This window comes from Zea mays, chromosome 5, assembly GCF_902167145.1.
Source record: "Zea mays cultivar B73 chromosome 5, Zm-B73-REFERENCE-NAM-5.0, whole genome shotgun sequence".
Taxonomy (NCBI): Eukaryota; Viridiplantae; Streptophyta; class Magnoliopsida; order Poales; family Poaceae; genus Zea; species Zea mays.
This window is the reverse complement of record NC_050100.1, coordinates 4,282,256-4,305,342: the sequence shown is the minus strand read 5'-3', so window position 1 is coordinate 4,305,342 and position 23,087 is coordinate 4,282,256. Positions and strand designations below refer to the sequence as shown.

The 23,087-nt window shown below is 44.2% G+C and overlaps 2 protein-coding genes across 7 annotated transcripts; one reads left to right on the top strand and one right to left on the bottom strand.

The window, feature by feature from the left end:
• The first annotated feature begins 332 nt into the window (after positions 1 to 332).
• LOC100191142 (seed specific protein Bn15D14A) lies at positions 333 to 5,576 on the top strand. 5 transcript variants are annotated; one of them, XR_002269387.2, is made up of 7 exons: positions 333 to 647; positions 1,854 to 2,286; positions 2,634 to 2,719; positions 3,176 to 3,269; positions 3,398 to 3,525; positions 4,298 to 4,408; positions 5,010 to 5,576. XR_002269387.2 is itself a non-coding variant. In XM_008682717.3 (7 exons), exons 1-7 carry the CDS (start codon positions 565 to 567, stop codon positions 5,235 to 5,237), a joined length of 1,104 nt encoding a protein of 367 aa, XP_008680939.1. In that variant the 5' UTR covers positions 333 to 564; the 3' UTR covers positions 5,238 to 5,576. The 5 variants fall into 5 exon arrangements, 4 of the variants coding, with proteins under 4 accessions (XP_008680939.1, XP_008680938.1, XP_008680940.1 ...); XM_008682717.3 differs by having other exon boundaries at positions 3,179 to 3,269; positions 3,398 to 3,469; XM_008682716.3 differs by having other exon boundaries at positions 3,398 to 3,469.
• A 5,452-nt stretch (positions 5,577 to 11,028) lies between these two features.
• LOC103625809 (protein argonaute MEL1) lies at positions 11,029 to 16,913 on the bottom strand. Of its 2 annotated transcripts, none has more exons than XM_035958925.1 (22): positions 16,653 to 16,913; positions 15,946 to 16,151; positions 15,708 to 15,857; positions 15,476 to 15,609; positions 15,254 to 15,363; positions 15,050 to 15,156; positions 14,668 to 14,806; positions 14,475 to 14,591; positions 14,272 to 14,379; positions 14,105 to 14,176; positions 13,778 to 13,897; positions 13,519 to 13,687; positions 13,310 to 13,431; positions 13,081 to 13,221; positions 12,840 to 12,985; positions 12,703 to 12,765; positions 12,558 to 12,621; positions 12,334 to 12,469; positions 12,160 to 12,233; positions 11,997 to 12,091; positions 11,880 to 11,911; positions 11,029 to 11,419 (listed from the first exon to the last, which is right to left on the bottom strand). In XM_035958925.1, exons 3-22 carry the CDS (start codon positions 15,764 to 15,766, stop codon positions 11,235 to 11,237), a joined length of 2,193 nt encoding a protein of 730 aa, XP_035814818.1. In that variant the 5' UTR covers positions 15,767 to 15,857; positions 15,946 to 16,151; positions 16,653 to 16,913; the 3' UTR covers positions 11,029 to 11,234. The 2 variants fall into 2 exon arrangements, with proteins under 2 accessions (XP_035814818.1, XP_020393427.1); XM_020537838.2 differs by having other exon boundaries at positions 15,050 to 15,108; positions 16,653 to 16,910.
• Positions 16,914 to 23,087: the final 6,174 nt, after the last annotated feature.

Below are 23,087 nucleotides of genomic sequence, written 5' to 3'. Positions count from 1 at the left end.
CGCGGTATTCGCCCAAGGGGGAGTGTTAAGTAACCCTAGTTAGGGTTATGTGGGCAAATACCCGCTTTGCCCCTGAGGGGTCTCACATCTCTATATAAGGAACATGTACACTCCCTCATAATATAGAGAACAGAAAGAGGCCAGAGGCCCAACCCTATACCATGTGTCTTATGTGTTTCCTCTGTCGTGCTTATGGGAAGGGAGACGGATCTTCTATAGCTTCTCGCGCCTCTACCGCACCGTATTTTGAACCTCCCAACCAAGGTACCCTCGGCCGACACTTACACGTGGGTCCGAGCGTCGAGCACGGGTCCTCCCACTGGGCTTGGGCTCCGGCGCTCCGCTACTGAATGAAGCGGCCGACCCCTCGTGCACGAGGGAGCCAGTAAGCCACACACAGACAGTCAGACACAGGCACACAGCGAGGGAGTCCTCTCCTCCCCCAGAAAAGGAAAAGACGCATTCCGCACACGCGCGGCTGGGTGTCGAGGCCGGGAGACGCGGTGAAGCTAGCTGCTAGCGTAGCCGCGCGCGGCGGGCGGGCTCGAGCTGCGCTGTCGCTCCATGTCGGCCACCGCCGAGAGCGGTGGGGATCTGTCGGCGGCGCGCCGCCGGTGGGATCTCACCAACAAGGGGGCCGAGAGCACGTAATGCCCACTGCCTTCTGCTGCACTCCCTTCGTTTCCGTGGGTTATGGGTCGGTCTATCCCCGGAGCAATGTCGCTGTCGGAGCTCATCGTCTAGCTCGTTGGTAGATCTGGCGGAGCTCTCCGTTGTTTACAAGATTTTTAGTGAGGTTTTGGTGGGTGATTTCTTACTTGGTCTGGGCCTGGCGAGTTAGGGTTTGGTTGCTCTCGGAGATAGATTGATTCCGAGGTTGCGGGCAAACAGAAGGTCAAGTGTTGTGTTGCCTTATAAATTGTGTCGTGTCTTTGTTCATGTTGCATTGCATCCCTCAATGCTGTCGGTGCCTGTGCTAATTTTAGCACAGGGTTACCACAGGCAGTATTTTCCCAAGCAATGCACTCTTAAAGGGGTCCAGTGGGAGGCCTTTGTGACATTTTTTCAATTTATGTGAATGTGTGAAACTACTGGGAATCATCAAGCACGAAATTTGGACTTGAGCTGCTGCTGCTTATTCCTTTTGAAGAGGCAAACTCTATGCCTCTATTTGTTGAACATGCTGGCATCATTCCCTGGTGCTTCAAAGTTATCTTGTGGATGCGATTCTGAACTCCTGCATACATGAAATGTTTCACATGCAGTCCACAGGCATCCCCACTTGATATTTCTAAAATTTCAGGCATCTAATATATTGTATCCGTAGTTTCCTGTTAGGATTGCTGAGTTTGCTTATGGTTTTCCTTTTTTACATATGACATATCCGATGGCTGCTAACCCTTGAATTTCAATGAAAAATGTATGGAGCATACTAATTAATGTTTACTTTTCCTAGGGCTATTCTCTCTAAATGTGTTCACTTTGGATAATAAATAGTTTTGTTTCCGGGTATACTTTTGCAGTCACGTACCTCAAAGACTACCAAATATGTTCTGAACGACCGCCAGCATGGTTATAGTTGAATAGTATATATTTGCGTAGGCAATCATCTGCCAGAATGTGCTAAACGAACCAGGTCCTTCAGTTATCCTGAGAACATGAACACAGAATTTCGAATGTAGGGAGCATAGCATGGTATTTGTGAACAATATTTTATAATTTGTTCTTTTTGTCCATGACGGTTGCTGAAGCCATGTACTATATATCCATTCTTCTCTTCTGCTTGAATTTCTCTAGGCCTCCAGCTGCAGAGCTACATGCATATTCATTCTTTATTAATTTCTTTTCTGCAGCCCAATTTTGAAAGATGCTGTGGAAATATCTACAGATGAAGAATCAGATGGTGTTGTTACATGCCATCCGAATGGTAACACTGATGGATGCGAAGAAACTATTAGTGGCAGTCACGATGATGATAGCCCAGAAGGCCAGGAAACTAGTTCCATTAAGGAACCTGATGTAGAAGGTGACACACAGGAAGACAAACGTGTAAATCAAGATTCACTCAAGTTGATTGATGAAGAGTCTGCTCCTCCCAAGTCCCCAGCAAAATCCGCGACTGCAAGTTCTAGATCGGAGAGGCCTAAACGTGTTGTTCCCCGACCATTTTCTCTTTCTAATCAAAGAAGTTTGTTTGGAGTAAATGGTGGTGTGGCCAATCCATTGGCCAATAAGGATAAATCTGGTGATAAAAGTAGCATCTCTCCAGCAAGCATGACAAAGAAGGTATGATCATTGCCTTCTGCACATTTCTCATTAAATTTTGGTGCCGCCTATATCATTACCTCTTGTTTTGATTCTGTTATTTCTTATCACCCAGTAAGTGTTTTTTGCTAATTATTACTAGCTAGATCATACACATTCTATATTATGCATTGAAGCTACGCCTACCTGATCATGGACTTATTCCATGTTTTAAGTTTTCTACCACACATGATCACCTAAGAAATTGTTGCGCAAACTGAACAGATGGCAATATGGCATGATTGTCATCTTGTCTCAAAATATTCTGCAGTTTACTTCTCTGAAATAGGAGGCTATACTAACAGAATTACTCTGGCTATTTATTTCAGAGTACGCAGATGGCACTTAGGAAGACTTTGCAGCCTGAGAAGGTATTTCATCCTCTGGAAGAGGACTCTTGTTCTGTGACATCCTCATATCCTTTTTCTGTGTGCTATTGTTGAGCATCTCGTCATCCTCTTTTTTATGCTGTTTCATAGGCTCATAGCTATGCACCTAATATTGTAACTTTGGTATATAACCTTCTGATGTTTCACACCTACTTACATAAGAACAGAATGATAGATTTGAATATTCATGTTTCTTAGATGACCTTAAAATCACATACTGGTTTTACTTAATTAAGAACCAAATTTTTTGTTATTTCACAGTAAATAATGATGAACACTCCTACTCATACACTTATTTTCTGTGAACATGAAAGCATTGTCTAAACAGTCCTTTTCTGTATCCACTGAACTTACAATATTTTGTTATGCTCAATATTTTTTCAAGATGATGCCCTTTTTCATAGTTATGTTTAAATTCAGAAACACATGAATTTTACAAGCATTCTGAGTTGCATGTGGCCCTTTTCCTGAGCTATGTAAAGAACTACAACATCAACAAGAGCTGGCAGAACTAAGATGACTGTTCCCGTCGCTCCTTCATTTGTGTGTGCTAACCGTGCTGACAAGAGGAAGGAGGTGTATATAGTTTTCTTGCATTATTTCTAGATGGTTGCTTAATTCATTCTGATTATTCACAACTAGCAAGCAGCCAAGCACTTTTGTTCCAAAAAAGGTTAGGTAGTGACAGTGTTGTTATTACCCAGTTCTACACAAAATTAGAGGAGAAACATAAAGCTTTGGAAGCAGAGAAGGACGAGGCTGAGGCCAGGAAAAAGGTAGGAAGAACTTACTTCTGAATTCTGATATCTCTCTTGGAAGCAACCAACTGTAGGTAAGGTCACTTGAGTTTTCTATATTCTTCTTTTGATCGATTTTGTAAATTTTGCTTTGAAAATAATAGCAATAAGGGCAGTATTCAAATTGAGTTGTTTCTGGGACCACTCAACTACTAAGTGAGCTTTATGCCACCCTTTATAAAATTTATGGAAAATTCAAGGTTCTTGCTCAACACATGATACTTCATTCTGTTTTACTTACACACCAGTCTTATTTCTTCCTTTTCCTTGTTCTTTTCCAATTTCCCTTTATATGTAACTGTTGAGGTTTCAAATGCTTTTCAGTCAAGCAATTGGAATACAGGATCTATTAAATTTCACATATTTTATCATTATAGTTTCATCACATGTACACATGTTTTATAATCTTCCTGTCCGCTGTTGTAATCATTTTCTGTCTTTCAATCTGAAATATCGATGATTTTCTAAAATGAAATCCAAGCTGTACGCAAGCAATGTCAGCACATAGACTTGGTTGTTGTGATTATCTAATCAATGATGTGTTCATTTAGGTACGGCTGATTGAATGACATCTACTATCATATGCATATTTAATGTCGTGTTAAGTTAAATATTGTTATTTGATGCCATTGGCCATCATATTCTTTTTCATACTAATTCTACAATAGTCTGATTGACTGTGTCTACCTGTGCTTTTCCTTTAGTAAGTGCTTGTGATTGTTTCTTTTTCTTCGAGTCCTGTCTATATGGAAAGCACTATTACTTATCTGTCATTAACTAATCTTATAATGTTCATTATTTGGGTAGGATGAGCAAGACGTTGCTTTAAAACAACTAAGGAAGTCATTGGTGATTAGAGCGAAACCCATGCCAAGCTTCTATCAAGAAGGGCCCCCACCAAAGGCTGAACTGAAGAAGGTAATTCCAGTTTCATGTTTCTAATTCTCAACAAGTGTAGCTGTGAGCCTGTGACTTTTATCAATTTTTGCATAAGTCATGGTTATTGTTGAGGGTATAGTAATTCCAAGAATGGAATGTACACACCATTCTAAAATGAAGGAGGACAGATTTTGTGCCCCCCCTTTTTTGAACAACACATGATGTCACTAATACCAAGTTGATTGTCCAATAATGACAACAACAACAACAACAACAACAACAACAAAGCCTTTTTGTCCCAAGCACGTTGGGGTAGGCTAGAGATGAAACCCCGTATGAAAACCTCAGAGCTCAACCCCCAAAGAACAGAAAAGGGAAACAAAGGCAAAGGAGAACCGAAAACAACGAAACGGGGAAACACATAAAAGAGATAAAACCCACAAGGACCAGCAAGATCTACGTGGGTATAATTAGTTTGAGCCTTGAGCAAACAGTATTTGAGAACATTTTTGTCTTGACAAAATCACAAAAACCGAAATACATGTTTATTTCTCGCGGCATGAATACATTGTGCAAAGTATTAGTATACCTTTTGATAGCTTTGATGGTGAATTTAATTTTTGTCTTCTGTTATGTCAAGGTGCCTCCTACCCGTGCCAAATCGCCAAAGTTTACAAGTTCAAGGAGAAGGAGCTGCAGTGATACACCATTGACACCTGGCGGGGAAAATACCAACGCAACATCTACCCGGCCACATCGTCACAGCATCGGGAGTCCTAGAGACGCTAACAGAGTACAACAATGCTCGCCAAAGAGCGGTGTGGCAACCAAAACAAGATCTGTCAAGGCTGAGCTGAAGGCCCTCTGAAGAGCATGGAGCAGCCGAGTGATGTGTTTCTCTGTACAAACCGAATTGTCTAACCGTTTCCATTTCCATGCATTTTTGCTTCTATTTTATACCCAACATCTCCAGCAAAAGAAGGCTGTAGGGCCAATGACGTTGTTCAGCGCCGCTGGACCTTATCCATTTTCTTACATTCGCCTTGTACTCGTAAGAACTCTTGGTGGCACCATGTGACATTCCATGTAAATTACTTGAGGATCCTTGTAGGGAGTTCGTCCGGTGTTTTGCTCCTGTTAAGCCCTTGGCCTTAACTAATCTGTGAGCTGAAAAGACTATCGGAATGGCACTGTTCCGTTTGATGCATCCTCATGTTTGGAAGCCTTTTGAGTCGCGGTGGTGTGCCTGCAGGGAGTCCTTTGCTGTTATAATATCTGTAAGAGGAGGCTTGGCGTGCCTGACGGCTAACGTCGAGACGCGTTGCCGGTTGCTCCCGCGCTCCAGAACTGACGACAGTACTATTAATGAATGACTAGGGGGCCGTTTGGTTCGTGGCTAAATGTGCCACACTTTGCCTAATGTTAGTCGTTTGAATTGAAGAACTAACCTTAGGCAGAAAAGTTAGGCAAAGTGTGGTAAGTTAGCCATCAAACCAAACAGACCCTAGGTATATACCCGTTGATGAGAAAGATGTTCTCAAATGAGAAAGATGTTCTCAAAGGGAATTTGACTAGTTCGGGCTTGTTCTCTGTAAAATTCATGTATGGTGTCCTTCTAAACAATCCACAAGTTTTTTACAATAAAGCTTTGTGGAAGTTAAAGGTTCCTTTGAAAATTAAGATCTTCATGGTATCTTATAAATGGGGTGGTACTAACTAAGGACAACTTAGCAAAGCGGAATTGGCATGGTAATAAGAAATGTGTTTTCTGTACAGCCAATAAGAGTATACAACATTTATTTATCGATTGCCATTTCGCAAAGTTTGTTTGGAGGTTGGTACAATGGTGCTTTGGGTTATCTTAACCAAGATTTGTGAGAAATATTTTGGTGTCTGGTTAACTGGGTCCCATTAAAAACTAAGAATTTAATTATTACAGGTGCTTCAGTAGCATGCTGGGCTATCTGGATAAGTAGAAATGATTTAGTCTTTAAAAAAACCACTATGTTTACTTATTTGCAGGTACTATTTCGGATGATACACTGGCTTAGGTGTTGGACGTTTTTACACAATGAGGAAGCTAAGAACAAGATAAATCAGGCATGTCGCTGCCTTGAGACGGTGGCTATGCAGTTTTATTCCAATTATGGATGGAGTTTTTCTAAAAGAATTCAGTTCTAATAAGTTCTTGCTTCAGTCGTTTGTTCTTGGTATGATGACTTTGTATCAGATGTGGGTCCTGTAAACACGCGTGTGGTGCTTTGTTTGGCCCTAACCTCGTTACGAGGGGAAAGCCGGAACTCCCTTCCATTATCTAAAAATATACCCGTTGATGAAAAATCACCAAGGAGCATGAAACAATACACATAACTTACGTACCCATTGTACTTATAGAGCCAATAAACTACCAAGAATGTGCTGTCTCAACCACTTTCTTATTGTCTTTACATCGATTTCTAAATATAAGGAAGGGAAAGTAACGGAGAGCAAGCAAAAGAAATAAATCTATCAACGACCGACTTCGGACTAGAATCTAGAAACATACCTAAGGGAAGAAAGCATATTTGAGGTTTACTCCTTCCATGTCTAGTAGGAGTGCGTGCATAATTGTGCACACATAGGTCATTGTTTGGTGATGCTATCAATAATCAACTCAACAATCATAACAAATGTCGAAATCTGTCATTTCGAACAACTAAAATTGGCTTAATGTCACTATTAATCGAAATAAACAAATCCTAAGTTGATAATACATGATATGATGATATACCATGGACTTTATAGAACAATTTTACATTGTAGGGTGAAAAAATATAAAAAGGAGATCCTAAGTCTATCGAAAGGGGACGGTGAGTTGTGACTCAAAATTATCTTAGCTCACAAATATGGCCCTCTTATGTGGGGAAATGTGTTGTGGCATGATTTCTACATTACTTACATAAAGACAAGTAATATGATAATATTCAACCCATCTAAAGACGAATCATCTAAAAACAGGCAGAGCAACTGAAGTTGTACGCATTCAAATTCAAGGTTTCCTTACATAGACCATGAGGCAAACATGTAGTTTTTATTCGAGAGCACCTCACAACATTTAGAGAAATAAAGACATAATGTGTTGTACATAGCTAGTTAAATGGTTAGGATAACATTTAAAACCAACAACCAGCGCCATCTTTTGCATAGATCAAACGACCTTATCAGCGCCATCTTTTGCCCCAGCTCGGGCGGCGCCAACCCTAGCCGCTGCCACCTCCACCTCCTCTCCCACCTCTCTCTACCTCGCCGCCGTCGGAGCTAGCCGGGGAATGCTCACGTGGCTCGGCAGTGAAGGCGGCGGCGGGGCGATTCTGCCGGCTCCAGGCTCCTGCGCGCCGTCTGTGGTGACGACCATGGCTGCGTCCGCGGCGGCCGACGAGTCGTCTGCCGGGCCGTGGCATGGGTGGCGTCCAGCCGTGGCGGTGGCTCATGCTAGGCGCGGCCGCCTCGCCCCCCGGAGAGTCCTTGTCAGCGCGGGGCGTCCTCCCCGATGGCGGGTGGCAGGTGGTCCCAGATCCGGCTGGGCCCGAGCCGGATCCGGTGTCCGTGAGGCAGGGGCGCGCGCCTGTGCGTGGGAGGGGCGACGTCTGATGTCGAGCGACGGTTGCGGCATCGCCTCTGTCCGCTCTGGCCTGGAGAGGCTGGAGCGGGACCTCTCGTCTGCGGCAGCGTCGGCTAGTGGCTCAGACTAGCGCAGGGTGGTGGTGGTGGTGGCAGCAGGCCCCAAAATCTTCATCATTGTGCGGGACGACAGGGCAGCGGCGACGGTGGAGGCAACTTGCTGTGTCTCGAGGTTTCAGCCAGACGCTGTGCTGGGGGCTCTTGGGCGAAAGTCTCGGCGACGGTGACGCCCATGGACGCCGCTTCCCCTGTTGAGGGGATTGCATCCCCAACGCCATCTTCCTTGGGGGAAAGCCCGATCCATCGGGGATAGGCGACGGTGGCGTCACGGTGACATCACTCCCTTCCTGAAGGCGTCGCTTCTGAAGTTTGTCTCGGCCACGGCTTTGCCTTCGGCTGTTGCTTCGCTTCTCGGCACCTGGTATGCCGGTGGAGGTGGGGTTTTGCAACGTGAAGTCGGAGCTGCTATGTCAGGGGATGTGGCTCGGCAACGATAACATGAGGCGAACCTCTTTTCTTCGTGGTCCAGAATGTTTCAAAGGTCGAGCAAAAACCGGAGGCAGGGCAGAGGGTCAAGATTGGAAGTCGGAGCTGCTCTGTGCCTTGAGCCCAACAACGATGACCTGTTGAGACCTTTCGCTTCGGGCTGTCTGTCTGCTTTTCGTTTGGTTCGTCTGTCGGCTGCTTTGGGAGTTGCTGGATGCTCTGCATCCTTGCTTGACAACGATGACCCTTAGCAGTTTTGTGTGCTCTCGTGTGGGGTTGCCGCTGCCTGTGTTTGTTTGCAGTGGCGGACGCAGGACAAAAGTTTAGGTGGGGCCAATTCATAATGGAGAAATCATAAAAAAATGTTAACTATAAGTGGTTTCTTGGTAATAGCATGGAAGTTAAGTTGTAATATCATGACTATTACAAAATAATATGGATATCAAAAATCCTTTTAACGACGGTAAATCATCGATAGAAACTCCAATCGATAGCATGAAAGTAAGCATCAATGTAAGTAAAAGAACAAAACTATATAGAAAAAACATCGAAAACACCATTAAACCATCAATCTTATGGTGTCGTGGCAGCTTGCACTCTAGTGCGGGACAGTGGCCGAGTGGAGGCGGGCCGACCATGATGGGCTATCGGCTAGACGATGGGTTGGCAGCGATGGCAGGCGAGCCACAAGCTAGCGACGATGTCCTGACGGCTGGCAGTGACGGTTGGGTGGGCGGCTGAGCGGTAGGCCAACAATGATGAGTTGACTGTTGGATGGCGATTGGACATTGGGCACAATGCTAGGACGTGCTAAACAGGGGGTTGGATGCTACGGACGTGCGGTTGATGCCTTTCTCATTCTGTGTTTTAGTCGACATAGGTCGTGGCCTAGGATGATGTGCTAGACCTTATGAGTTAGTCAATGGTATGATGTGGTAGACCTGATGTTTATCTAATTTGGTCTCATATACCTAATATTTTTTATTTATTATATATACAAAAGGTAGTTATAAAAAGTCTAAAAATTAAGGTGGGGCCATGGCCCACTTTGCCCACATGGTGGATCCGCCCCTGTTTGTTTGGGCACTCTGTATCGGCGGTGAGTGTGGTGTCGTTTGATGTCCCAATCCAATCGGCGAGTTAAGTTGTATGGTGTCAGCGTGTTGACGTCCCAATCTAATCGCCTGGTGTTTGTTGTTTAGTCCGATCCAGACCACTTCTCAGTTTAGAAAAAATAATCGACAACTCTCCTGCCTGGTTCGTTTAAAAAATAGTTTAGAAACATGATTGGAAGTTTAGAACTGTAATAGTTATTCATTCAAGTGCAGTTAACTGAGTAGTTTAATTGTCAAGTACAGATTGTTAGTAACTGGACTCCAAATTATGCAACAAAAAGGCTTAACCAACAATATTAGGGCAAAAAGTTCTATCGAGATTTTCTTTCATTCGGACAAACTTTCAAGCTTCTGCAGGCCTCCCTATGTGTCTTACCCTAAGAGAGGACATTGATTCATTTAGATCTTACTTTTGATGGCAATGCTCCTTATGGTGGCTTAAATTTGAGGGCTTTCAAATATTCATATACAAATACAATGAGTGAAGATTTTTCTCAAGAACAAACTATTAGGGTTCATTTTTTGAGTTGATTGGATAGTTAGAGTGAAGGTGGCAACTCATACTTGATGATTTTAATCATCTCCAGGACCGAAAACGTGAAGCTGTAGTTTTGGAGCATCAAAGAAAAGTTCAGGAAGCCATGAAAGCCAAGTCAAGAGTACCTGATGATATGGAGATGAAGGCCATAAAAACGACGGGAGCTATGGAGGAAGGAGATGCAGTATTTGGTGCTGGTGCTGAAGTGAACCTTGATTCACAGGTTTGTGTATCATTTCCCTTCGATCCCATTGCGTTTTTAGCATGGTTACATTACAATAGTTGTATATCTATATTGTCAAATATTATCCCATTGTATTTACATGACAATAGTTGCATAACTGTGACAATGGTTGCATTACAATAGTTGGATCAATTGAACTCTTGCATCGTGATTCTGCTGTACGCTGGCACGGATAACAGTCAAGTACGCTGTACGCACCCTCAATATATAGCTCCTATGCCAAATGAGAGCACATTTTTTTCGTTGTATTGATTGATTGCCTTTGGGACGTTGTACGAATGTACGATAATACTCAGTTTTTTTTAAAGTTTGCTAGTTTCTACTTTGGTAGAATGGATGTGTAAACTTAGCTGTGTACATGTGTGACAATCTTATGAATTATGATGTAGCCAACTTACAAATCCAAAGAAGAGAACATGAACTTGCACAACAATGAAGAGAACATGAACTTGCTCTTGAGAGGCTCATCCATTTGGTTCTAAGGAACATGAACTTGCAAGCGACTTCTACGGTCCAGAATCAAATATCAATCAAAATGGCTGGGAAGATACTTCATCTTAAAAAAAATAACTTGTCAATCAACCAGACTAAGCAGCAAAGCAGATTAGATAATAACTGATCGAACAGAAAGAACACAAATACAAAAAAAATTATAGAGTATTTGCATTGATTTCATCCAAACAGAGTGTTAGGCCTTCAAGACCATGCTCCAGTCATAGCCTAGCTACTCCGAATACCGAGAGACGAAAATAAGAGCAACCAGCTCCATATCAAGGATAAGTTACGAAAATAAGAAAGCTTGAATGCTAAACTTGGAGCAGCTCAGCAGTAGAACATAACGTCCTTCACGTTGTCCTTGATCTTGGGAAGTTGACGCACCTCGACAGGCCCCTCACGGGCTACTGTCTGCCCGCTGCTGCCAGGTGTCGAGCCACCGTCTGAGCTTTCTCCTTCCACATAGTAGCGTGCGCGGAATGCGGCAAGGTGGGCGTAGTACGCTGGTGGGACTGGAAAGCAAAGAACACCACATTAGCGATGACTGGTAACCAACTATTTTGCATCTACAACATAAAAGAGCACAATGAAATGATGCATGGTTCAAGAAAATAGTTGTCCATATGATAGTTACAGCCGTAAAGGGCGACAATAGTGCTAATAATAACAAAGAAACACTGATTCATGAACCCAACAGATAAAGATGGGTGTTAGAGCTGACAATAATATCCTTGATTATTTATTTCAATGGATCAATCTACATAGCACAGGTTGAGAATACAACAACTTTTTAAAAGAAATGCTGTCAATGTGTTCACTCATTGAACTACCCCCGTTTTGCAGTTAAAGATCATATCAAAGAGCTTGAAATTCTCATGTTTCAAGCTCACAAGGAAATAGCTCATATCAACAAAAGGTTCAGCTGAGTAGATTATGATAGGACACAGAAGAGGAGATGCAATAAGAGCTTACCCACTGATACAGCACGGGTGCAACGAGCATAGCTGCACATTTCATCAAGTAACAGTAGGGAGATGTTAGATAAATCAAAGAGTCAGAGATGGAGGGAGATTGGAGAGTTGAACTTACGTGTAGCAAAGATTGTTGGTCAGTGACTGCAGTGCATCAGCAGTAAATTCGTTCTCATCATAGAGCACATGGTAATGGGTCGGGCGACTTGTTCCCTGACAAGAAATATTTTTGACACTCAATGTCTGACAAGTGCTATTCTGGAAAAGAATGTGCAACGTACCTGAATGCCAGCATGACTACACAAGTAGAAATCAAACTCAGTAGGGTGGCAAATCATTTGGTCAACCACAGTTCCTGCAGCACAAGTGACGCGCAAAATAAGGCCCAGACAGCAAATGCTTATAGAAGCAGCAGCTTTATGAACCCAATAACAGTGTGACACAAAAACACTAACCAGGAAGAATGTTTCCACTTTTATCAGTCATATCACGCCTTCCGTGAACCTCAGGGAAAAGCCTTGTGTGATGCCTTTTCTGAACAACCACAAACGTCACTGGGGGTAGATATCCCTCCTCCAAAGAAGCACAAGCCTTGAAATGGAAAGGGACAAAACCATTGACATGGGCATGGCAATGAAAACCATATTTCACCGACAAATTCTGATGCTGGAAATCATACCTTTCTGATAGCATCCATTTCATGAAGGAGAACATGGCTGAATTGACCTTCACTTACACCGTCCCTGCATAGGAGTGATAAGTCAACATACTTCACTCAACAGCATACAATAAATGAACCAAAAACAGGAATCTGGAACACATGCCTATAGAATATTATCCTCTCAGGCTTTCTGTTTGTCTTCTTGCGGAAAGCAATCAGTAGTTCCCTGCAATGCCAGTTACCCAGATGAACCATTCGACAACTTTCAATAGGTCAACTCAAATCAATAAAAAACCTTACCTGATCATGCCACCATTAACGTTGTGCCCCATCTGTGGATCTTTACTGACAGTAAATAAATCTTCTATTATCTCTTGTCGGTGTGGTTGAGCAGAAACCAGACCTCTGTACTTGGTGATTTCAGGCCAGTCCATTGATGCCACCACCTGCACAATTTGAATGTTTGAAGTTAGCAACATGATAACTTATTTTTTCATAGTTCAGATTGCACCAAATTATGATTGATTAAGAAGAAACTAACAGCAGCAATGGATGATGCAGAGTCCTCTCCTGGTGGGGGGTGTGTGACATCTGCGCCAAAGATGATTGTTGGGACTTCAGAGACAAAAGGTATACCATCGTGTGAAAAGGCTCGCTCAAGAACCGTGTTACGCCCACCAACCTGCTCGACGAAAGGAATTGTTACATTCCTGCAGGAAAGAACCAAAATAAAAAAAAGCATAATGTAAAAAATATAGGTATTGAGAGACCTTGACATTGATTTTGAGTGCAACATTTTCCAAATATTGCTTGTTTGGCCTGCTAGCATGCTTTGGCAAGCAACATTGAGATACAATTCCAATGTCAGTCTCACAGACTCTTTTAATTTTACCTGCAAAAGTAGGAGTCATTTATATACCAAAAATTCTAATAAACTGTAAGGTGTGTATGACCCAGAACAAGAGGCAAGTATGCATACCATAAGAACCACTAACTTCAGGAAGAATTACAATCAAAAGCTGGAGCTGATTTCCCACTGCTTGTTGGGCAAGTATTTGGGTGGCTCTCTTGTGTACATCTCTCAAAGCATTCTCTATATGGTTAGGAGCAGCAGACCGGACTTCAATAAATGGGCGTGGATTGACAACCTACAGAGATGATTAGAAGTAAAAACTACAGTATATATAGTGAACTATCTGGCATAACTTGATAACACATACAAATAGTAAAAAACTTACCATTCCAGTGGCATTGCACATATGAGTCAGATCCATACAGAACCTTTGTACCTCATCAGGGCGCATGCGTGAAAAGTTCAAACAAGTCCAGTTATCAATAGTTCCACCATTGATCATTTTCTGGGAAAGGGTACCAGAACAGTGTTAAAAAGACTGGTCTAGAAAAATGGCGATAATAGTTTCAACATTAAAGAAAAACAAACACTCATAAAAGCTTGACAACCAGTGCATGATGATGCTGGACAAGTTCACAATAAATTTATTGACAACGATGGCAATGCTCAACTAACATCAGAGATAAATTTCTAAGTAAGAACATAGTGTCACCTTATTGATCATGTTCCATTGTCCAACACTTGGTGCACAAGTTTTCTCCCTACCAGAGTCATGATATTTCAACTGAAATACAACAAAGAAATTGATTATTCCTCAAATAATAAAACAAAAGTGATTCATGGACACACATTTTGCAAAAAAGAACTTAGCAATTTTACCAGGGGTGGAGGCAGCACACGGGCTGGAACAGTCACTAGATCACTGCTAACTTCGATGCCAAACTCCTGAGCAAACTTATCATCTGCATACTTGTTATGCAGAACCATCTATGCAGCACATAAAAAATGTCAATAAAAATGATATCCAAAAGAGATAATAATTATTCTAAAAACAGCAGAGGAATAAAGGTCTAGAAGCATACATCACGTATGCTCTTCTCTCTCTCCTGGGGACGTTTACAAGTTGCTCTAAGTATGTTCGTCACTTGTCTGTCATTAAGCTTCTTAGAGTATCTCTGCCCTTCTACAATCTTGCAAACCTACAACCATTTTTATTGAAACTATGAACATAACATGAATAATTCAGGTACAACTGAATGATCATGGACACAGTACCTCCATAGGCAAATATACAGGTCGTGAATCACTGCCAGCCTGAAGGCAAGGCCAAGAGACATACTTCAATCTGTAGTCATATTTGTCCAAGAAGTACTGCACTACAGTCTTTCTTGTTCCTTTATCATCAACAGGGAATCTAAAGTGACAAAAAAGAAGCGGTCAGTTGATGACAATGACAAAAAGGAAAAATAAGTTTATGGCACTGTTGACATAGGTCAGATCGTTCAAATTGTGATAACTGTAATACTACAACTATTTAGCAGTTAGTAAGAGATGTACTAGCAATTCAGAAAACCAGAATTAATATTGATATTAATATTACAGAAAATGCTGTAGAGAGAACAGAAAAGAAGAGTATCATTTGCAGATAAATACTTACATCAGCTGGCTCATAGGGATGGGAGTAATCCCTGTTATCTTGTATCTTCTGATTTGGTCCTGTTGGTGAGTTGTTTCAATTCGGACACCGCGCAATGCTTTCTTTATCTGAACACAGTTACAGCCATACAAGATTTCTCTAGGATGGCGTGCTGTACAAGTTCTATAAAAGAAGTTATCGCGATTGTCATTGTGTAAAAAATACCTTCACACGATCTCTGTCAAACAACGGCCGAGATGTATCACGCAGGTTCAGGAACTCCTCCACAAATTTGATAATTGTCACAGGCTTAAAAAAGGATGTTGCTGAAATATCTGAAAAGGCAACATTATAACCAAAGTTAATTACCAAAATATATCAAACAAAAGGCATAGACCAACAAAAACATTTTTTTGCTGAGGAACAACGACATAAACAGGGTATTACCTATATTCAGCGAAAGGCCCATTTGTGTTGGGCGCAGGCTTTGGTAGTAACCCCTCCAACACTCAAGCCCCTCACCGATATCACCTCTGTGACCAAAAGTTGTAGAGAAAAAGGATCTGGACACTGTGACATAACTGCAGTGACAATTTTTTTACCAAAGAGTTGTCAGTACCCTGGGTAAAAGATTACTCAAACAAAATTCAGAGCAAGAACTTGAGTGTAGGTATTATACTTCCAAGACGGCGACTCCCTGAGGACAACATCAAGTACTTGTATGGTTTCCTGAGGCATATCCCTCTGTCTTCCAAGCAGAAACTGCTGAAGGTGGTAGAAATCTGTTCTCCCGGCAATTCGAATTGTGATTTTGTACTCTCTCTCCACCCTATAAATTGAAAAGGATTAATATGAGCAGGTGAGAAATGTCTTTCGTGTAGTACTGAAAAATGGCCTGACATAGGATCTGGGAAGACCTTTCTTTCTCCTTCTTTTCAGGATCAACAAGAGTAACCACAAACTCCTCTGATTCAAAAGGAAGTGAACCAGCAGTATAGAGACTCTTCCTGCCATCATAGGCAGGCAATTTGCCGCCCAGAGATGTCTTCCCGTGCAACTTGATGAGTTCATTGAGAACTTCCCTGTTCGTTGCTCTTGACTTTGACTCGGGATTAATAGCGACCTAAAGACATAAACCACCAGGCAAAATGAATCATAATATTCTTATTGAGATTAACTGGATCATGGTTTCACACATTAGAGCACAAAGGTATAAACACTAAAAAAAGTCAGAATCCTTAGTGAAAGGATAATGAAATTCTCGTCCTAGATTCGATAAACAAGACAGCATTGCAAGTTACTTAGGGGGTGTTTGTTTGGGATTATAATCTATCCAGATTATATAATCCAACAACTTTTGAACTAACTCTTAGTTCAAAAATTATTGGATTATATAATCTAGATAGATTATAATCCCAAACAAACATCCACTTATCCTAGGGTTAAGATTTTTTTTTTTTGAAACATGCAACGGGGGGGACGAAGAATCCCCACCTGATTGATTATATATTCATAATGTTCAAGATACAAGCGCGGTCAGGGAATAAGAAAGTTTGCCATATTAAGGGGAGCCAAAAAGCGGACACTAGTTGGTGCTAGGGTTAAGAAAATCAAAGCAGCTTACAGTGAAGTGCGAAGGAAATTGCCAAGTTCTGGGTGGATTGACAAGCCAATTAACCTAATGTCGGGTTGAAGAGGATTTGCATTTTGTTGTTGTTGTTGTTGGTGGTGGTATTGGTTGCTTTGTGCAGCGGAGCCTGTTACGCCAGTTTAGTTGCGACGCTGCCATGGGGATCCAGCGCCAGCGGTGTGGACTGTGGGCTAGAAAATGACCCAATCTGGCAGTCGCAGGGAGTCAATTGACTAGGGTTCTTCTATATTGCTACTAGTTATGTGTACATACGCTTGCCACGAATCGGGAGAGCGTGGGAGTGACATCTACGTTACAAATATAATTATTGTTTATTTTTAAACAATAAGATGTGTGGTCTGATGGTTAGCTTTAAATTTCTGGAGCAGATGTGTATGAGTTTAAGTGTTCGTTCTATATTATTTTTTTGCATTATTTTTTTGCTGGCGCTGAGTGTGGGAAGGGTGAAGCTGTAATAGCAAAGTGTTTAAAATGGGGCAGGGGGACGACGAAGTGTGTATAGCAAATATGCCATTATTTTTTTCAGTCCCCACAAACAGGTCATTATTTAAAAAAGCTTTAACCTGAAGCATTTCCTTTCACACATTTACGGCAGTGAAAATAAAATCACAATCTTAAAGATACACACTACGTTGACTACTAGTAATAATTGGGGAAAAAAAGAACTCACACATGTAAAACGCTTCGAAAAGCATCGGTCATTTACGTGTCAAAGAAAAGTTACTGGCGTAGACAAGGATATGGTAATTTGCTGTGTAGCCAATATAATCGACCATGATCGAGAAAACTCCAAGAGAAGTTCCAAAAAGAAGCAACACAAAGAATCTCCCGCTCTCGTACAGAAACTTAATTTGGAACCATATGCTGCTGCACGGCCAGGTTATGCTGCACGAGATTTGAAGGGTCACTGTAGAAACCCCCACAATGGATCTGACCAGATCGCAAAGAAGAAAAACAAACAAAAAGCAACAAGTTGTACTGCCATGCAAGCCGCCTGCAGCAGCTGTTTCATCAAAAGCGTCTACTCCCATGGCATTTGGCAGGGATTATGCATGCATGGCGATGCATTTCTCACACAAGCAAGAACCACGCGCGTATGGAACTGAAAGCAAGTTCCATGTATGTATACCAATCAAGCTCAAGTAGGAAAAAAAAACTAATTAAAACCAGGCAGCAAAAAAAATGCATCTGACAAATCAGAAAGGAAAATGAACGAGAAAGGAGAAGAGATCAAGATTCAAGACAGCAGCTGGGGCCTCTCTGCGCAACGATGGAACGTTTAGACGTATTTGTTGCACGGCACAAAGAGGCTCACTGAGAGCCGAGAGACAGATTTAATTTGACAGTGCGAGAAACCATATAGGTCCATAGCTAGTTTCAAAACAAAAACACAAAAGATCCGAAAAGAGGGAGGGAGAGAGAGAGAGAAACTACTGCTGAAAGCTGAAAAAGCTTGCGCTCAAACGACAGCCAACCAAAGAACACGCACCATGCAGCTCCAGCAGACGCGATCGATACGAAACAGTCCGAAAACAAAAGAGCAGAAAAATCGTTGCAGAGAAGGACTACAGAACAAGCTGTCATGAACGGTAGAGCCAGAGAGGTGGCCAGATGAATAGCAGTCCCATCACCGCGATGCAACAGCACCATATGGTCAAGAATCCCAAGCAAAGAGAGACGCCGCGCGCATGCTTTATTTTTGGCGCAGATGAACGTGAGCTCCGATCCAACCACTGCATATATATAGTGGCAGGAGGGTACTGGATTGTTCTTCGCAAGAAACACAGCCAACGAGGAACCACGAGAACAAGCAGCAGAAACACTGGATCAGACGGATCAAAGAAAAAAAAGAAACAAAAAACGAGAGCGGACCATCGCGCGCACGCTGCATGTGTAATTTTTACGTCACAAAGTACGTACCCGCCCATATCTCCCAGCTGACAACTCATGCGCGCGCACAAGACGACTACTACCATATCTTACGAAGCAACAAGCATGCATGGATACATACGAGAAGATATACACTGCTAGTGCATGAGGCGAGAGGAGGGCTAGCTCACATCATAGTGGAACAAGTTGTTGTCGGCGACGTGGACGAGGAAGTGGTTCGCGCGGACAAACACATTCCTCCCCACGGTGGCGAGGGCCGGCCGAGCCGGGTGCGCGAGCCCCTTCTTGGAGACCGGCGCCAGGTCGACGTCCGACGCCGCGTCGTCAGCGCCGGCACCAGCTGTGCCCTGCGCTGCCGCTGCCGCTGCCGCCGCCGCGGCCGGCGCCAGCGCGGTCTCGGAGACGAAGAGCTTCTTCTCGACCTCCTTCGCCAGGGCCGCGAGCGACGGCGCGGGGGGCGGGGCCGGGGCCGGCTCGGGCGCGGGCGCGGGCGCGGGCTGGCGTGGAGGCGCCGGAGTGGTGGGAGCAGCTGGCGGCGTCGTCGGTGATGGCGGCGGCGCCCTGATAGTGACCGGAGACGCCGGAGGCGCAGGCGAGAAGGAGACGCGAGGCCGAGGGGACGCTGGCGCGGGCACCCTGTACGCGGGCGCCGGCGCCCCCCGGTACACGGCCATCGGCACCCCGTACGCGGCCTGGTGCGGCAGCACTATGGGCGCGCGGTAGCCCATGGGCACCTGGTGGTGGTGGTGGTGGTGGTACGGCGGCACCGGCCGCGGCGTGGAAGAAGGCGGTGGAGGCCAGACGAAGGTGCGGCCGCCTCCGGGCCCCCCGGCTCCTCGTCCGTGGACGTGCGGCGGGCGCTGCTGGTCCCCGTCGCGGCCTCCTCCTCCCCGGCCGCCGCCGCCGCGGTAAGCCATGGGAGAAGAAGAAGAAGACGGGCTGAGGCAGAGGCCTCTGGCTGGGTCTGGGGTTGGTGGTTTTTCCTTGGCAGTGGGTAGGAACCAGGGAGATCAGAGGAGAGAGGGTGAGCAGGTGGGCGGGGAGAGAGTGCCGCTATATAGGCGTAGGCGGAGAGGAAACCCTAGAGCCATGAGCCGTTGCGTGGAGCACGCACGCCGACGCCGTCGTCTCAGAGTCTCCCTCACCGCAACGCTAGCTTTACCGCGATCTCTGTGTGTCTGTGAGTTTGTCCGTACGGGCGGCTTAGCGACTGAGTCCATGACTAATGGGTTTGTAGCAATTCGGTGTGCGACGGATGATCGCGGCACCGTGCATTGCATATGCGCGCGCAGCGCAGCACAGCAGCATCTGTTTCTGTCCTCCTCACTTCCTCAGGCTCTCGTCTCGTCTTGTCTCATGCGCTCGCTCGCTCGCTCACACGTAGGAGTAGGTGAATACGTCGGCGATCCAGCATGCGCGACACGATTACATACACAGTGCATGGACGATCGAGTGGGACCGCCCCTGGCTTGTCTGGTGCCGGTGGGTGTGCGTGCCTGCATGCATGGACGATGGACGTACGGTGCCGACGAAATTAAAGACAACCTCTCTCTCGCGCGCGCGGGCGCGTCCGTCCTCTCTCCGCTACTCCGCCGCGCGTGTGCACGTACTCGTAGCTGCCACTGGAAGCAGGCCACATGGCCGGCCGGGGCAGCAGGCGACGCTGCAGGGAGGGAGCAGCTGGTCGGGGGCTGGCTGCCTGGCAGTGGCACTGGCAGGTGATCACGTACGGTGCATGCAGGGGCCGCATGCAGGCTCTTTTTCCGCGCGGTTTGCGGCTGGTGGGAAAAGGCAGGACGTGCAGTGGGGTGCCTGCCTGCTGCCCTGCTCGGCTGCTCCACTTGACCACTTCCATGCGCAGCGCAGGTGATCGACGATACGGCCCAGGAGCCTGCGCCCTCCTTCTGCTGCATGCCGGCACTAGAGATAGCAATGGGTACCCGCTACCTAAAACCCGGTGTGTTTTCTCTATTATGGTATAGGTTTGAGTTAATTTCTCTACCCATGGGTTTGTTAATGGGTTTAAATGGAAATCCAACGGGTACATGGGCATGTGTTTGTTCTTCCACTACCCATACCCGCAAACCCATGGGTTTTTTAAATCCGTCTTAAAATCAACATTCCTTATAAATATGTCTCATAATATTATTAATTGAATATGTTCTAATTGAAATAAACTTCATGTAACAAATTTTAGGCTAAAATTAGTTATCACTTGTTCCTTTTATGCTAGCTTATTAATGTATTGATTGTCATTTACATGATGAATTATTTTTTATGTTGATGTTAGTGGGTATGGGAAACCCGTTTGGTACCCGAAACCCGCATGGGTATGAGTTTGGGCAAAAATTTTATACCCGTCATGGGTATGGAGTTTTTAGCGAGCGTATTTTTTCTTCGCGGGTATGGTTTTGGGCAAGTAATACCCAGCGGGTTTTTACCCATTGCCATCTTTAGCCGGCACCACCACCGCGGAAGCGTCCCAATCCAGCCCAGCCCAGCCCAGCCTCTCTCTAGAGACTATAGACTGTGCAAGTGTCTAATTAAATTCCTTAATAATAATCAACTAACCGGCATGATGGTTGATGGTTCAGACATAAGCCAAGGCCAAGTTCTCTGTCACAAGGAAGGCGCTTTGGACTGCCATCCGGATTTGGGCCATGCAGGTTCCAGTTCAGTTGATCCTAGAGATGGCAATGGGTACCCGAAACCCGAAACCCGATGGGTTTTTACCCTATTAGGGTACGGGTTTGGGTCAATTTTAATACCCATGGGTTTGTTAATGGGCATAAATCTATACCCGGCGGGTTTATGGGTACAGGTTTGTTCCTATAGTACCCAAACCCGTGAATCCGTGGGTTTTTTAAACCCGACCAAACCTAGTGCATATTGTCATTTTATTTTATAAACGACCAACAAAATTGTTATTCCTTATTTACTTCATAATTTTTATTAATTAGTGAATGTATCAGTAGTCGGTGAGAGTGTTTCCTGCTTGCTATTATAGTTTTTACTAGCGTTATATATGTGGTGGATGGATAACTTAGTGCAAGGTCACTTAATTATACAACTTATTATTTGTATTTCATTCTCTCTGCTAATAATTTTTATACCAAATCATGAACTCGTTGTTCATTACATAGATTTTGGGTCATGATCTCATTAATCATTATGATACTTATTGATTATGAGAAGAACAAGTATATTTGAGATGAAACCCGCGGGTAACCCATGGGTACCCGCTAACCCGATGGGTACGGGTTTGGGCAAAATCTCAAACCCGTCATGGGTACGGGTTTTTTAATGGGCATAGATATTTTTCACGGGTACGGGTTTGGGACGGTAAAACCCAGCGGGTTTGTACCCGTTGCCATCTCTAGTTGATCCACTCCGGCCCAACCGCTCGTGGATTCTCCTCCCTTTATTAGTCGTTGAAGCCGAGCACGCGCCTTCCAGTTGTCAATTGTCATCAGCACAACTGGTGCCTTTTTTTTTTGTTCGCGCCATCAGCGCCATCAGATTATTCTTCAGTGTTCAGCGACAGCTTCTTCAACCGGAGTCGCAGCAGCAGTACAACAGGTATCTCTTTGACAACTAACTGGTCCCCAAGCTGGCGCTCGTGAAAATTGCTGGCTAAGTGGAGTTTTACCTTTCCATGTGGATGGCGACGATGGAACCGTGGGAGATAGGACCAATGCACGAGGGATCAAGGTGGTGTTGTGTTTTTCTAGTAAATATTACGGAAAATATAGATTAAACATGAGGCATACAATTTTACATAGAAAACTCTTATGGAAAAGATATTTCGGCAAACCAAACACCACCTAAGTTTTCACCAGCAGCACTTTCAACGAAACTAAACCGGTGCAAATGGGAAGCAGGACCAATAAACAGTGACTTCCAACCCTAATAAGCTGTTTGGTTTGAGGAATGATCTAGTCCATCGTCTTCTCGCTCCTTACTTTTTTGTTTGGTTTGTGGAATGGATTGAGTTGATCCATCATCACCTCATTCCTTATAGTTATTTAGTTAGTACTAATATGAGGAATGGGGTCATTCCACCAAATTTGAGGAATAGACCCATGATGCACCACCATATTTTGGATGAAGTGATTCCTCAAACCAAACGTCCCGTAAGCCACCGATACAAGTTCCTTGGAGCTTGCACCCATTTTCAGAGGTTTGAAGCCCTTTTCATCTGTATAGGTAGCAGAACCATTCGTAATGCTGGCCACAACCTTCAGCTCTCTATCACAGTCAACACAAACAACCTGCCGTGCAAGGCTGATCTTATCACCAGCGCGATCATCTGCAGTCTCAAGCAACACAATCCATTGTCCCTATGCCAGCATTGGCCACAAAGATGCAACGAAAACCATCAGCTGGCCATGTCCCGCAAGTGAATTGTAGCTTCCACAGAGTAAGTAAGATTTTACCAAGCATCAGTTCCAGTGTGCTAAGTCTGCTACTGCAAGAACACTCAATCAAGGATGAGTGAGCATCAGACAAATTCCCCAA